This window comes from Dendrobates tinctorius, unplaced genomic scaffold (assembly GCF_039654945.1).
Source record: "Dendrobates tinctorius isolate UK_male_01 unplaced genomic scaffold, ASM3965494v1 ptg000156l, whole genome shotgun sequence".
In the NCBI taxonomy this organism is placed as follows: Eukaryota; Metazoa; Chordata; class Amphibia; order Anura; family Dendrobatidae; genus Dendrobates; species Dendrobates tinctorius.
Window position 1 is genome coordinate 8,541,643 of NW_027361823.1, and position 13,331 is coordinate 8,554,973.

The window sequence follows — 13,331 nt, forward strand, 5'->3', positions numbered from 1 at the left end:
TTCCCAGCGCTGTTCCAGTCCCTCTGTTGTGACCTCTGCTTTGGGTAAAACCCAACCATTACTTCCTTTCTTAGGGTGTGTGCACACGCTGCGGATCCGCAGTGGATTTGGCCGCTGCGGTTCCGCAGCAGTTTCTGCTGCGGTGTATAGTACCCTAATATCCTATGGATATCAAAAACCGCAGTGCAGACAGTGCGGATTTTTCCGCGCGGATTTGCTGCGGTTTCTAAACCGCAGAAAGAATTGACGTCAATTCTTTCTGCGGATTCCGCTGCAGTTTGCCATCTCCTCCATTGTAGAGATGATAAACCGCAGGGCAAAACCGCAGGCTAATCCGCAGATAAACCGCAGGTCTTTTGACCTGCAGATTTACCTGCGGATTTTACAAAATCCACGCTGCCAAATCCGCACCCCAATCCGCAGCGTGGGCACATACCCTAAGAGGAGATTTGGAGCTTAGAATTTTTCGCCTGTAGTTGCAAACTACCCGTTTATTTTGTCCTGCGACGATCTATCCTGCCTCAGAGCGCTCACAGATCTGCTCCTAGCCGCGATTCTCCTACTTCTTCATTGCATCGACAGAGCGTTCTTTTGATCAGTCTGTCAATAAAGTGATGCCCTGATGACAGAGTGGAAGGGAAGGATCTGTTCTATCACAGGAAGCATCAGAAGCATCGGCAAGAATGCTCTGTGACCGCTCTGAGCTGGGAAACATCAATGCAGCACAGGCAGGCAGTTAGTTATCTTTAAGTGCTTTGAGAAAAAGAAAAGTTCCAGTTAAGTCCTTTTAATGTAGTCCTGTGAGATCCTCATTTTGAGACTCAGACTGATATTGAGAAAGTGATTTCGAGGTCTACACAAAAACGCTACGTGAGCCAGCTGGTCACCACTGCAGTCACATGATGCGGGAGAGGTAATTTAAAGTGCACACTGACCATACATTACTGGTTATCTAACTCATAAGGAAATTCAAAAAAAAACAAAAACCACCAGAGTGGAACCTTAAATGGCTATAAATGTGATAACATAAAAGGATAATCTATTTGCTTCCCTATATTTTTTTCCTCCTGTGATAAATCACTGTTGTTCTGAGTAGTTGCTTACAAGTGATTCCGCAAGTGATCACTCCAGCAGACAGGTGCTGGCCACTTGTAAGCCAAGAACAGAATGACTACCGGAGTGTCGAGACTGGTTCTCCTGGGATGAAAAATAAGGGGATGAGTGTGGTTGATTTTTAACGTTTTCTGCTGTTTTGAAAATAGGTAGCCGCTTTCATTTAGAGTCCTCTGGTTGGTTTATAAAGCCCAATGTTAAAGTGTTGTTCTTAGGCTGTGTTCACACACAGCGTTTTTTAGTGGTTTTTACCGCGGTTTTCGCTATAAAACCGCTAAAAATAAGCTGCACAGTCATTTCTATGCATTTTGCAGTTTTTGTGCACATTGATGCGTTTTTTACCGCGAAAAAAAACGCATCGCGGTAAAAAACGCAGCATGCTCATTAATTTTGCTGATTTTTCCACAGTTTTGGCTTCTTCCATGCGTTTAGAAACCGCTGCGGTAAAAAACGCATCAAAAACGCGCAAAAACCGCCGTGGAAAAATATGTGCGGTTTCTGGGAAGGGATTCAGGTTTTTGTGCAGAAATTTTCTGCAACATTGTGCACTTAGCCTTAATGTCACCAGACTTGATTGCTTGGTGGTGGTAGAAGGGGGAGCTCAATGCACTCCTCATTGATGAATAGTTAGGACCAGGTGCGTCTTCTGCAATGTTCCTTGTGAGGCAGCATCAGAGGAGTGCAGAGGAATGAGGATGGTCTCATCGGCTGATAACCAGTGATCCGGCCAGGTTCAGAGGGGTGTTTACAAGCTCTATAGAAGTGCGATTGAAAGCACTACACTTGTTTGGCCACTGCTGCAATGGTCCATTCCCTTGGCAAAGAGCAGAAAATAATACAATCAACCCCTTGTCCTCATTCTTGAAAATCAAGAGGATTTTTAATAACAAGTGAATTGTTTCTACCGGCACTTGGGAACCGTCTAGTGTATAAGAAAACAGAAATAATTGTTTGATGGCCCATCAGAAGTGCACAGTTTCTGCACTCATTTCTGGTTCGCCTTATTGGGGGACACAGAGACCATGGGTGTATGCTGCTGCCACTAGGAGGCTGACACTATGCACAAAAAAAGGTTAGCTCCTCCTCCGCAGTGTACACCCCACCGACCGGCAGGGAATTCCCCAGTTTAGCGTAGTGTCAGTAGGAGGTGGACACGGGTCTTTCATTAGACCCTTATCTACCTCAAGGTGCGTCGTTCCTTTTCAGGTTCCGGAGGGATACAGTGTGAAAAGTCACAGCTGTACTCCCACAAAGAGACTATGAGTACGGCGTGTACTGCCACCCCGTATCCTCATAGGTCTCTACGGCAGGACCAAGAGCTCCGCACGGATGCGTGCCAGCGATCCAGATGGTCCTCGCTCCCCGTCTCCCACCCACTCGCCCACCAGAGCCTGTCGGTCTGGATGAGACGCGGACACTACAGAAGACAAACAGCGTGGGATATTGAGGTACCTTTATTGATTGCCAGACGGAGGTAAGTATGGGGGCCGAGTCACGTCCTCCTCATCCCTAGATGGGCATCTCGGCGGCTCCAATCTTATTCAAAGCGGCCACTGCGGCCGCCGCAATTACTCCTGGCCCTGGCGTCAGAAGGGGCCTTGCCCGGCGTTTCCCCCCCCGCCTTCAGTCCTGGGCCCAGCAGATGGCAACGGCGCTCTGCAGAGCGGTTGCTGCGGCAGCGCTGCGGGAGCTCCGCGCCGCCCCGCGCTGACAGGCGGCCGCCGCTATTAATTTAGGCCCCGGCTTCATTTCGGGCCTTCTGCGTCGCGGCCACGCCCCCCGCCCCTTTCTTCTAAGCGGGCTTCTCTCCTGCCCGTTCCAGGCCTTCCCACCGCCTCCTTCTTGCACCCCAGCCTATTCTTGGCCAGCGGGCGGTGCCTCCTTCAGCCTGGCAGTTAACGCCGCCCTTCTTCTTCCCCCTGGAAGCGCGCGTTCTCCCATTCCTCTCAGGCGGTCGCCATCTTCCCAGCCTGTCAGCCGGAAGCCGTTCTGTCAGCCGGATATCGCTCTCTGGGCCTGTCAGCCGGATTTCGCTCTGACCTGCAGACAAGCCGGATAGCATTGTCTCTGGGGACACCGGACTGTGAGTAGCGCTGCATCTGCAGACTGACACCCTCCTCTGCCTTCTGTCCCCCAACCTTCCGGCACTACCTCAGTTATCACTATGTCTAACTCTAAATCTGATCGTGCCTGCTCTACGGCTCCCCCCTGCACTCTAGTCAAGTACTTTGCGTGCTCTTCTTGCAATCGCAAACTTCCCTCAGGTCAGTTCACTCCCCTCTGCCTGGACTGTAGCAATCCAATTCAGCCGCCCATGAGCCATCTATGGCCCCATGTGAGAGTGAACCCCCCCCATGCCTGGCTGGGCTTCATCTCTTTCTCAATCAGTGGCAGACCTCACCAGGGTGTCTCAGTCCCTGGTAGCCACTCTGGATAAGTTGCCCCTGGACACTTCTGCAGGGTCCAGCAGGCCTCAAGAGATTCCGTCTGAGTCAGCCAGCGTTAGTCGCAAAAGACCCAGGCAGGATCTCCAGCCGGAATCCTCCCCTCGTCCCATCTCACCGCATAGTCCGTCTCAGCAGCCTCCTTCCCGGGCCTCCTCTCCCGAGTCAGGTGAAGCGTTCTCAGACAGGTCTTCTGAGGGGACTTTAGAGCTGGATTCGGACCAAGATGCGAACATGAAGGTTACGATGCAGAACCTCATTGCAGCGATTCACCAGACCTTCGAGATTGCTGACCCCCCCTGCGAAATCCCCAGATCAGGAGGTTTCGTTCAGACGGGCGGAAACACCCTCCAGGGTATTTCCTTTCCATTCCGAGTTTGGAAAGATTTTTACCAGGGAAAGACAAGATCCGACCAGACGCTTTCAAAGAGGAAAGCGTCTCGGCGTACTGTACCCGTTTGCTAAAGAGCTCACGGACAACTGGGCTGCTTCTCCCTCGGTGGACCCGCCCGTGTCCAGACTTTCTAATAACACGGTTCTCCCGCTTTCAGGCGTGGCGGCTCTAAAGGATTCTAATGATAGGATTATAGAATCCCTAGCTAAGTCTGCCTTCGAAGCGGCTTCAGCGGCGGTATGTCCAAGCTTTGCTTCGTCTTGGGCAGCAAAAGCCATAGCTACTTGGGCAGAGGATCTTCGTCAGGGCATCCTAGATAAAGCACAACCAGAGCGATTGGCCGATCTCGCCAATCAGATTTCCCATGCGGGGGATTATCTGCTTTCTGCTTCTTTGGATGCCGCATCCTGCGCGGTTCAGGCGGCAAGCAACGTTGTGGCAATCCGACGTACAATTTGGCTCAAGGCCTGGCAGGCGGACTTGTCTTCTAAGAAGTCTCTTACTAATCTGCCTTTTCAGGGAGTACGCCTCTTTGGATCCCAATTGGACCAGATTATTAAGGACGCCACCGGAGGCACGAGTTCCCTTCTCCCTCAGTCTAAGCCTCGCAGACCTCCACTAAGGCGTCAGTTTCGACCCTTTCGGGCTTTCCGCCGTTTCAATACGGCGGAGAACCCATCCAACCAACAAAGACCGCAGGCGCGCCAAGATAGAAAGAAAGTTTCCTTCAGACCCACTCCTTCCTGGCGATCCCACTCTTCCCAGGGCAGACCATCCAGATCCAGGTCTGAACGGTCTACATCTGCATGACTATCGTCGGACTCCCGAGGGTCCCTTCCGATTGGGAGGTCGACTTCTCTTCAGGGACGTTTGGCTGGCCTCAGTAGAGGACGCTTGGGTCAGGGAGGTTGTATCGTCAGGATACAAGATAGAGTTCGTTTCTCTTCCACCGAATCGTTTCTTCGAATCCCGTCCTCCAAAGGATCCAGCCTTGATTCCGGGGTTCTATACGGCCATCACCTCTCTCCTCAGTTCCGGGGTGATTGTGCCCGTTCCCGTCTTGGAGCGGTTCACAGGATTTTATTCGAACCTTTTTGTGGTGCCGAAAAAAGGCGGGGCGGTCCGACCCATCTTGGATCTCAAGCTTCTCAACAAGAGAGTACGCCTTCGCCACTTTCGGATGGAGTCGGTTCGTTCGGTAATCGCTTCCATGGAGGAGCAGGAATTCATGTGTTCAATAGACATCCAAGATGCCTACCTACATGTTCCCATATTCTCCAGACATCAGAAGTTCCTGCGGTTTGCGATTCGCCATGAACATTACCAGTTCGTTGCGCTGCCCTTCGGTCTCGCCACCGCACCCAGAGTCTTCACGAAGATTATGGCTGCGCTGATGGCCTTGTTGAGGATCAGAGGTCTCGTTCTTTTTCCGTACCTCGACGATATTCTGATCAAAGCTTCCTCTTTTCAACAGGCTCGCCTAAGTTTGACGATCGTCCTAGACACCCTTTCCAATTTCGGGTGGATCGTCAACAGGAAAACTTAAACTATTTTTATATAAAACATGTTTAGTAAAATCTAGAGTAATAAAATAATTGGTATAGGACCCAAGTCCCCTGTATGAAGGTCTAAATAGTTAAATTTCAGTTTTGGCAGCCATCTCCATTTAACTTGGTGGTTAAGGAATAATAACTACTATTATTATTATATTATTTATCTGCCGTGTCTTATGTACTTACCCAAAACAGGGAAAGGAAGCAGTTTTGGTAGTCAATTAAAGTTTGAGAAACTGTCAAGTTTAGAAATGACGTCACCCCTGACAGCCTTACTATTAAGCTCCTATAAATATTGCACAGCATACCATAGTAAATGTAAAATACAACATTATCTTTTCCTCTTGTCTCAACTAGTCTTACTGGTACAGACAGAAGATACTTGAGGTGTGGTATAGCGGCCTTATTAGTTCATTGTGTGTGTTACACTTTAATATTTTATACTGCCTTATGTTTCACCATTTCTCCTATGTTCTTTCTTTTTTTTCAGTGAAAAAAACCACGGTCAACTATATAAAATGTATTAAGACGTAAACAAAAAAAAAGTTAAAAGAACTTTTTAACTATGTCTTCCCCATTAATATTATGTGCACGCTGCGACATATACGTCTGAATACAGTGTTTTGCAGGCCAGGCGTAGGAAGAACTGTATACGTGTGAACCGAGGCTAACATGAAGGGCACATCCATGCAGAAAACTGACCTACAAATTGCGGTTTATACCTCCGACATAGTGCTTGACAGAAAGTTGTGTGTGTGTGTCTGTGTGTGCGCGCGCGCCTGGCCTTAGTGGAAGTGCTGTATGTCACACTATGTGTTTGCTTTAGATTTCACTGTAACCTTTCTTTTTCCCCACAGAGTGAGCTGGTTAGATATCGAGGTTATCCCAGTGAGGAATATGAAGTTGCCACTGAAGACGACTACATCCTGAGCATCAACAGGATACCCTATGGAACCAAATATCCATTTACAGGTGAACGTGAATGGCAAAGCTTGGGATTTCCCGACAAGACCAGATTATGATTGAATATTATACACTTACAAAAAATGTTGCCTAAAAACTAGAGTTGAGCGAATTAGATTGAGGTCCTGCTTATTCGGCAAGCAATAGCGCTTACGGAATAAGCTGCAGTGGGAACCCGGCTTCCTGGAGCGCTCCTGCTGATCAGCTGTTCGGCGTCGCAGCTGCATGTGTTGCGGCTGTGTCAAAGCACATGTATGGAGAGTCCAACACACATGCTCTCTATGCATGTGCTGTAACTGTCACACAGCCGTGACACGTGCAGCTGCGGTGCCGAACAGCTGATCTGCATCCAGGTTCCTTCTGCAGCTTATTCGGCAAGCGCTATATCTGGGACCAAATTCACCATTTGTTCCCAGAGATTTGGGCCTTTTTATTTAGGGCTACTTTTCATAGTCTTTACCAAAGGGGATTGGTTCTAATAATGCAGAGTAGCCTACACACACACTCCCTTTTAGTAAAGACCAAGGATAACCCCTTTAAATAAATGTCACATTGGTCTAAACTCCTTGCTTTATTTGCCTGTGTTCCGCGTCATTTATTTGGTACATGACTGGTAACGTTTAGTCTATTTGTGAAAAATAACGAAAAAAAAAAAAATTCCACAGAAGGCTGTATTATGTATGGGCTGTGATATTGCTGCTGGAGGACAGAATTGGACCCATATGTCATTTTTCCAGCCAGATTTGTGAACTTGTCTCCACTTTTTTGGATGTAGAGACATTTTTCCTTTCATGCTTTCAACCCATATTAGAGGACAGCTGTCTTTTTACTGCAAATTTCTGGCTTTTATCTCTAAACACAGTAGCCTGTTTGATTACGCGCCCACAAAATATTTTTTATTTTCTTTTTTTTTATGAGCAGGAATTATCTTTTCCATTTTATGTTATTATTTTCTCGTTGCGTACATCCTGCTCTTTAAGTTGACGAAGTGTGAAACATCGGGCATTGATCTGGTGCAGTGACACGGGCCTCACGCAGATGCCTATGTTGGCCGGTAACCAGGACAGGGTTCTCAGTCGCACTTGTCCTTGGAGGATGACGCATTAGTAACATCATCTTCATTGCAGCCAAGTACTAACATGAGGATTCCTTGTGGCTAGGACAGTATGTCCATGACCAGACGTGTTCTTGGAACGAACAGAGTTTAGGAAGAGGAGCATTATGATTTGTAAACGTGTGAAACTGAGCGCAACTACAAGGCTCTCTGAGGAACGATGACAGAACATGACTTTCATTAGAAGACACGGAAGATGTGACAGTGACTTCTTCATGGAAACCTGCAGTTCTGTTAATCCTCCTCCTGGCTTAACATTGCCATTTCCACAGCAATCTGGTGTAATCACGACCATAAATGTTCAGACTTGGTTCTTCATCAAGGATCGTGAAGCCTTTTGAAGGTCGGATGTTATGGAAATGTGCTGTCACTCAGCTTCGTGACACAGCTTGGCTTTTACGATGGTTCTACAGATGGGAAAAATGGTTATTCCACGTTGTCATTTCATGATTTACTTTAGGTGGAGCAAACGTTTAAGTACAAGATTATATTGGTGTTTTCAGTTCCTTTTTTCTTTGTCAGGATGTTACAACGCTCACTGAATAAATCACATTTTGCAATAGGCACAACGACGTGAGATCTGCAAAATCATTAGCAACACTGCCTTGGCTTTCATTACTTTGGGGGTCAGTGCTCAGAAACACTGCTGCTTTCAAAAAAGAATGCTATATACTGTATTCAGAGGGATTTATCAATTTTAACTTTGGGTTTCACTGAACAATCAATGCGATCTTGGAAACACAGCTTTAAAAGGACCTGTCACCAGGTGAAAAGTGGCCAGTTTTTGCTCTGAATTTATTCTTGCTGCAACCTGATTCTTTTTACTACTTTTTTTTTTTTTTTTTTTTTTTTTTTTTTTTAAATGTGCCATATTGTTCAGGGTCTGTTATATTTTCTACTTTTTTTTTTTTTTTTTATGCAGCCATCACCAATGGAGCGTGTCTTTAGACTGCTTTGCATTATAAGTGTGAACAACTCCCTAAAAGGGAATCTGTCAGCAGCTTTTTGCGACCTCATCTGTAAGCAGTCTGATGTAGGCGAAGAAAAGCTGAATCCAACTATGTTTCACTTAGTTTACTTGGTGCAGCCGTTCTGACAGAGTTTTTAGATTTGGCAGTGAAGCAGAGCTGAGAAAGCTGCCCCTGCCCACAGCACAGATAACCCCGCCCACACCAGGCTCTCCCCATGTACAAAGTCCATACACAGTGAGGTGCTTATCACAGGGGAAGAGGACGTTGCAGGACTAGTGTACTCCAGCAATGTTAATCTCTCAGTGATAAATCCTTCACAGGTAGTAAAGATCACGCACTGTGCCAATGACACATCTGAGTTCTGTGTTTCAGCCTCTCTCCTGTGGTCTTCAGATTACATAGTTAAAACCTGCTGACAGATTCCCTTTTAGGAAGGGCCATTAAAATCGTAGACCAAATTGAAAGGCTCTTGTCTCTGGAACGGAATAATAGATATAAAGTAGAAAATGGAATACTCAGGAGCAGTGGTAAGAAAATAAGAGTAAAACCCAATCTCTGATCTGGTGATAGGTCCTTAAATGACTGGCCAATCCAGTACCAATGACCCAGTGGTTCACGTGATCACTGGCGTCAGCTATAATATACCCTATATAATGGTAACTCCACTGCCTCAATTTTTTTTCTCACCTTACCTGAATCCTCATTATCTGACATCCTGATTTACATCTCTTTTATACATGGTGTAAGCATCCCCTATATAATTGTGTAACAGATGCTGTGTAATCATCGGTAACTGTGATGGTAGTCCCCCCCCTGCCCGGTGAAAAATGTTCTGGTACAACTTCATTGCACATGCACTTCTGCTGACCTCCCCTCCTTTAGAAAACAAAAGGCATGTCGTTCTCGAAAAGGGTTGCAGCACCTAACTGAGGAGTATACCCTGAAGTTTCAGATATTTAAGGGACAAATAAGTAAAGAAATACTATCAGAATTGAGTATATTGGAGAACTAGTTAAAGGATGAATTAGTAACAAAAAAATCACTTGTGTGCTCCTTTAATTGTGATCTGTACATTAAAAATCTATGATTACCACCTTTGTGTCGCCCTGCTGCAGCACGTCTTTATACACTTCAACATACGGTAAGTAGGCATCATAAGTGTGAGGATCATATGTAAGATAATACATCCTCACATTTTTTGTCAGCGCTGTCACTAGTAACCAGTAGCATCTAACACAAAGGAACAACTAATTTCCTGTAGGTTACTGCTTTCCCACATTGCCTGTAGGAAGAAGTGTTGCCTAAAGGCCCCTTTACATTTAGCGATGCACCAGCGATCCCGACCACGATACGACCCGGTCAGGATCGCTGGTGCATCGCTAAATGGTCGCTAGTGAGCTGCCACACAGGCAGATCTCACAGTGACGTAGCGACGCAGCAGCAGTCGTTACTTACCTTTCAGACGCGGCGATCCTGACGTCCTCCCGTCCGCGTCCACGCGTCACTCGTCGGGGCCAGCAGGAAGCGCCCGACGACAGACAGCGGGGAGCCGGTCGGAGGTAAGTATCACACATAGCGATATCGCTAGCAATATCGCTGCTGCGTCACAAAATTGGTGACACTTTAGCGATATCGCTATGTGTAAAGCCCCCTTAAGACTCTCTCCATAGTCTCTGCTGGTGGCAGATACTGGAAATCTGCACTTTTTTTATGTTGGAGTAGATAGGCAGATTTGTGTGATGATGATGGATGTCTTGATTTGCAGGCATCTGCCAGTCTACTCGAGACCACGATGCCCAGCAGGGGCAGAAGCACTGGGTCAAGAACTTTTTCCAGTCAGTCCGTATAATAATAATTAATATTTTGTTACATTTAATTCTTAATTTATAATGCAAAATATTTAAGTTTTCAAGATTACATATGCACTTGGTTTTACAGCACTAGAAAATTTAGTGTGTCATCCATCCTTGTTTAATAATGTTATAGTGACATTTTCTAGTGCCTCCCTATTCTTCCTATTTATTTATTTTTTTCTCCTGTGTACAGTAATATACCACTATTGATACAATCAATAAGAATATATATAGATTAGGCATGACACTTCAAAATCTACAAAACAATGTAGATTAATGAATTGTTGACATGTTACCACTGCACCTCCTACAGAGAGCTGTGTGTCAAGTAGGATCATTGCTCATCACAAAATAGGACGAGTGCGCCCCCTAGTGTTACTCAGTGCTAGAAGTGTGGAATGCAGTTTGGTTGGGAATTAGGATGTGCTGTGAATGCTATGACCCTTAGGAGGAAAAAAAAAAGATCAAAACCATATCACTAGTATTTGACACTAATAGTCTTTTATCTTTTTTAAAGAGAATCCTTCTCTGGATTTTTTTTAATAACCTTAATAGGACATGTCCCTAGTTTTTGCTGTTCTTTTAACCACTTAATGACTGGAGCTTTTGTCGATATTTTTTTTTTTATTTGGTTTGTTTTTCGCTCCCCTTCTTTCTAGAGCTATAACTTTAATTTTCTGTCAATATGGCCATGTGAGGGCTTGTTTTTTGCGGAAGGAGTTGTACTTTTGAACGACACCATTGGTTTTACCATGTCATATACTTGAAAACGGGGAAAAAAAATTCCAAGTGCAGTGAAATTGCAAAAAAAAAGTGCAATCCCACACTTGTTTTTTGTTTTGGCTTTTTTACTAGGTTCACTAAATGCTAAAACTGACCTGCCATTATGATTCTCCAGGTCATTACGAGTTCATAGACACCAAATATGCCTAGGTTCTCTCTTATCTAATTGGTGGGAAAAAAAAATTCCAGTTTGCTAAAAGAAGAAAAAAAATTGCACCTTTTTCCGAGACCCGTAGCGTCTCCATTTTTCGTGATCTGGGATTGGGTGCAGGCTTATTTTTTGTGTGCCGAGCTGATGTTTTTAATGATAGCACTTTTGTGCAGATATGTTCTTTTGATCGCCTGTTATTGCATTTTAATGCAATGTCGCAGCAACCAAAAAAACATAATTCTGGCATTTAGAACTTTTTTCTCGTTACGTTGTTTAGCGATCGGGTTAGGCTGTGTGCCCACGTAGCGATTTTTAAGCGTTTTTGCCTCGATTTTTGGCGCGAAAACGCTGCGAAAACGTTTAAAAATCGTGTACAGAACGTCCCCCATGCATTCCTATGGCATTCCGCACATGCTGTGCTAATGCTGCGCTTTTTTCCACGGCGGAATCGCATCACGGAAAAAATCGCAGCATGGTCATTCTTTTGTGCGGAATCGCAAAGAATTGCCGCGATTCCGCACCCATAGGAATGCATGAGAATCGCTTACTTCCCGCATGTGGCTATGCCCACCAAGCGGGAAGTTAAGCGTCTTATGTGCGGTTGGTACCCACGGTGTGGAGGAGAGGAGACTGTCCTCCAGGCCCTGGGTACCATACCCCTGTAAAAAAAAGAATAAAAAATCGGGGTATATTTACCTTCCGACGTCCCGCGCTGCATTCCCGGCCTAAGCGTTCCCAGTAATGCCTTGCGGCAAGGCCCTGTGATGACGTAGTTTCGCATGACTCTAGTGGTCTCGCGAGATCGCTATAGCAATGCGAGACTACGTCATCACAGGTCTCGCAAGGCATTACTGGGAACGCTGAGGCCCGGAATGGCAGCGCAGGACGCCGGAAGGTAAATATACACCGATTTTTAATTTTTTTTTTAGCATTTTAACATTCTGTCTTTTACTATTGAGGCCGCATAGGCGGCCTCAATAGTAAAAACCTGGTCACACTTGTCAAACACTGTTTGACGAGTGTGACCAACCTGTCAATCACTTTCCAAGCGATGCTTCAAATCGCTTGGAAAGTGCTTGAATATCGCACGCGAAAATCGCGGCAAAATCGCGATCATAATCGCGCGGAAAAAAACGCACGATTTCTGGGAAGGAGTCCGGTTTTTAGCGTCCGGAATAAAACGCTACGTGGGCACATAGCCTTAATCCTTTTTTTATATATGTGTAGGTTTGATTTTTTTTTTTTATTTTTTTTAATTGTTTTATTTTGATTGGAGCGAAAGGGGGGGTGATTTAAACTTTTCATTTTTTATATTTTTAAACACTTTTTTTTAACTTTTGGCATGCTTCAATTAGCACGATCGCCTCTGCTACATAGAGGCGATGCTCAGATCGCCTCTATGTAGTAGAATTACAGCATTACTATGAGCGCTGACCACAGGGTGGCGCTCATAGCAGTTGGCCGTCAACAGCCATAGAGGTCTCGCGGAGACCTGAGGTTTTATAGCAAAGCGTTGCTGACCCCCAATCACGTGACGGGGGTCGTCGATGCGCTCATTTCCGGCCGCGCGCCGGATGTTCTAATTAGCTGGTTTAACTAGTTAATAGGCATGGGCGGATGACTATTCCGCTCGCCCCTATTGCGGGCACATGGCAGCTGTTGAAAACATGTCGCGGCTTTCAGCTGGGCTCACTGCCGGAGCCCACCTCAAAGCGGAGGATACTGTACTCTGACGTACTATCCCGTCAGCGTTCAGTAAGGGGTTAATCCCATTCCTCCCCTTAGTAATCATTTTTGGGGGGTCTGTTTGTGGTGTTTTAAGTCTGCCATACTGTTCTAGAGACATTGGCACTTTTTATTTGGTGGTAATGTTTATGGTCTAAAACATGCCTCCATGCCCACTCAATTTGACTTTTCTGGTTGCGCCGACTTCACTGGAAGCCGCTGCAGCTGCATACTGCACCAGAGTGGGATTCCAGTGACATCGCCGCA

At 45.9% G+C, this 13,331-nt stretch overlaps 1 protein-coding gene across 2 annotated transcripts in view; it reads left to right on the plus strand.

The window, feature by feature from the left end:
- The window catches only part of LOC141051312 (lysosomal acid lipase/cholesteryl ester hydrolase-like), a 50,889-nt gene that overhangs the window by 6,298 nt on the left and 31,260 nt on the right, over positions 1–13,331 (plus strand). For both annotated transcript variants that reach the window (XM_073548207.1, XM_073548208.1), the window contains one exon: positions 6,362–6,476. In XM_073548207.1, coding sequence (XP_073404308.1) covers positions 6,362–6,476 — 115 coding nt within the window. The remainder of the gene's footprint in view (positions 1–6,361; positions 6,477–13,331) is intronic.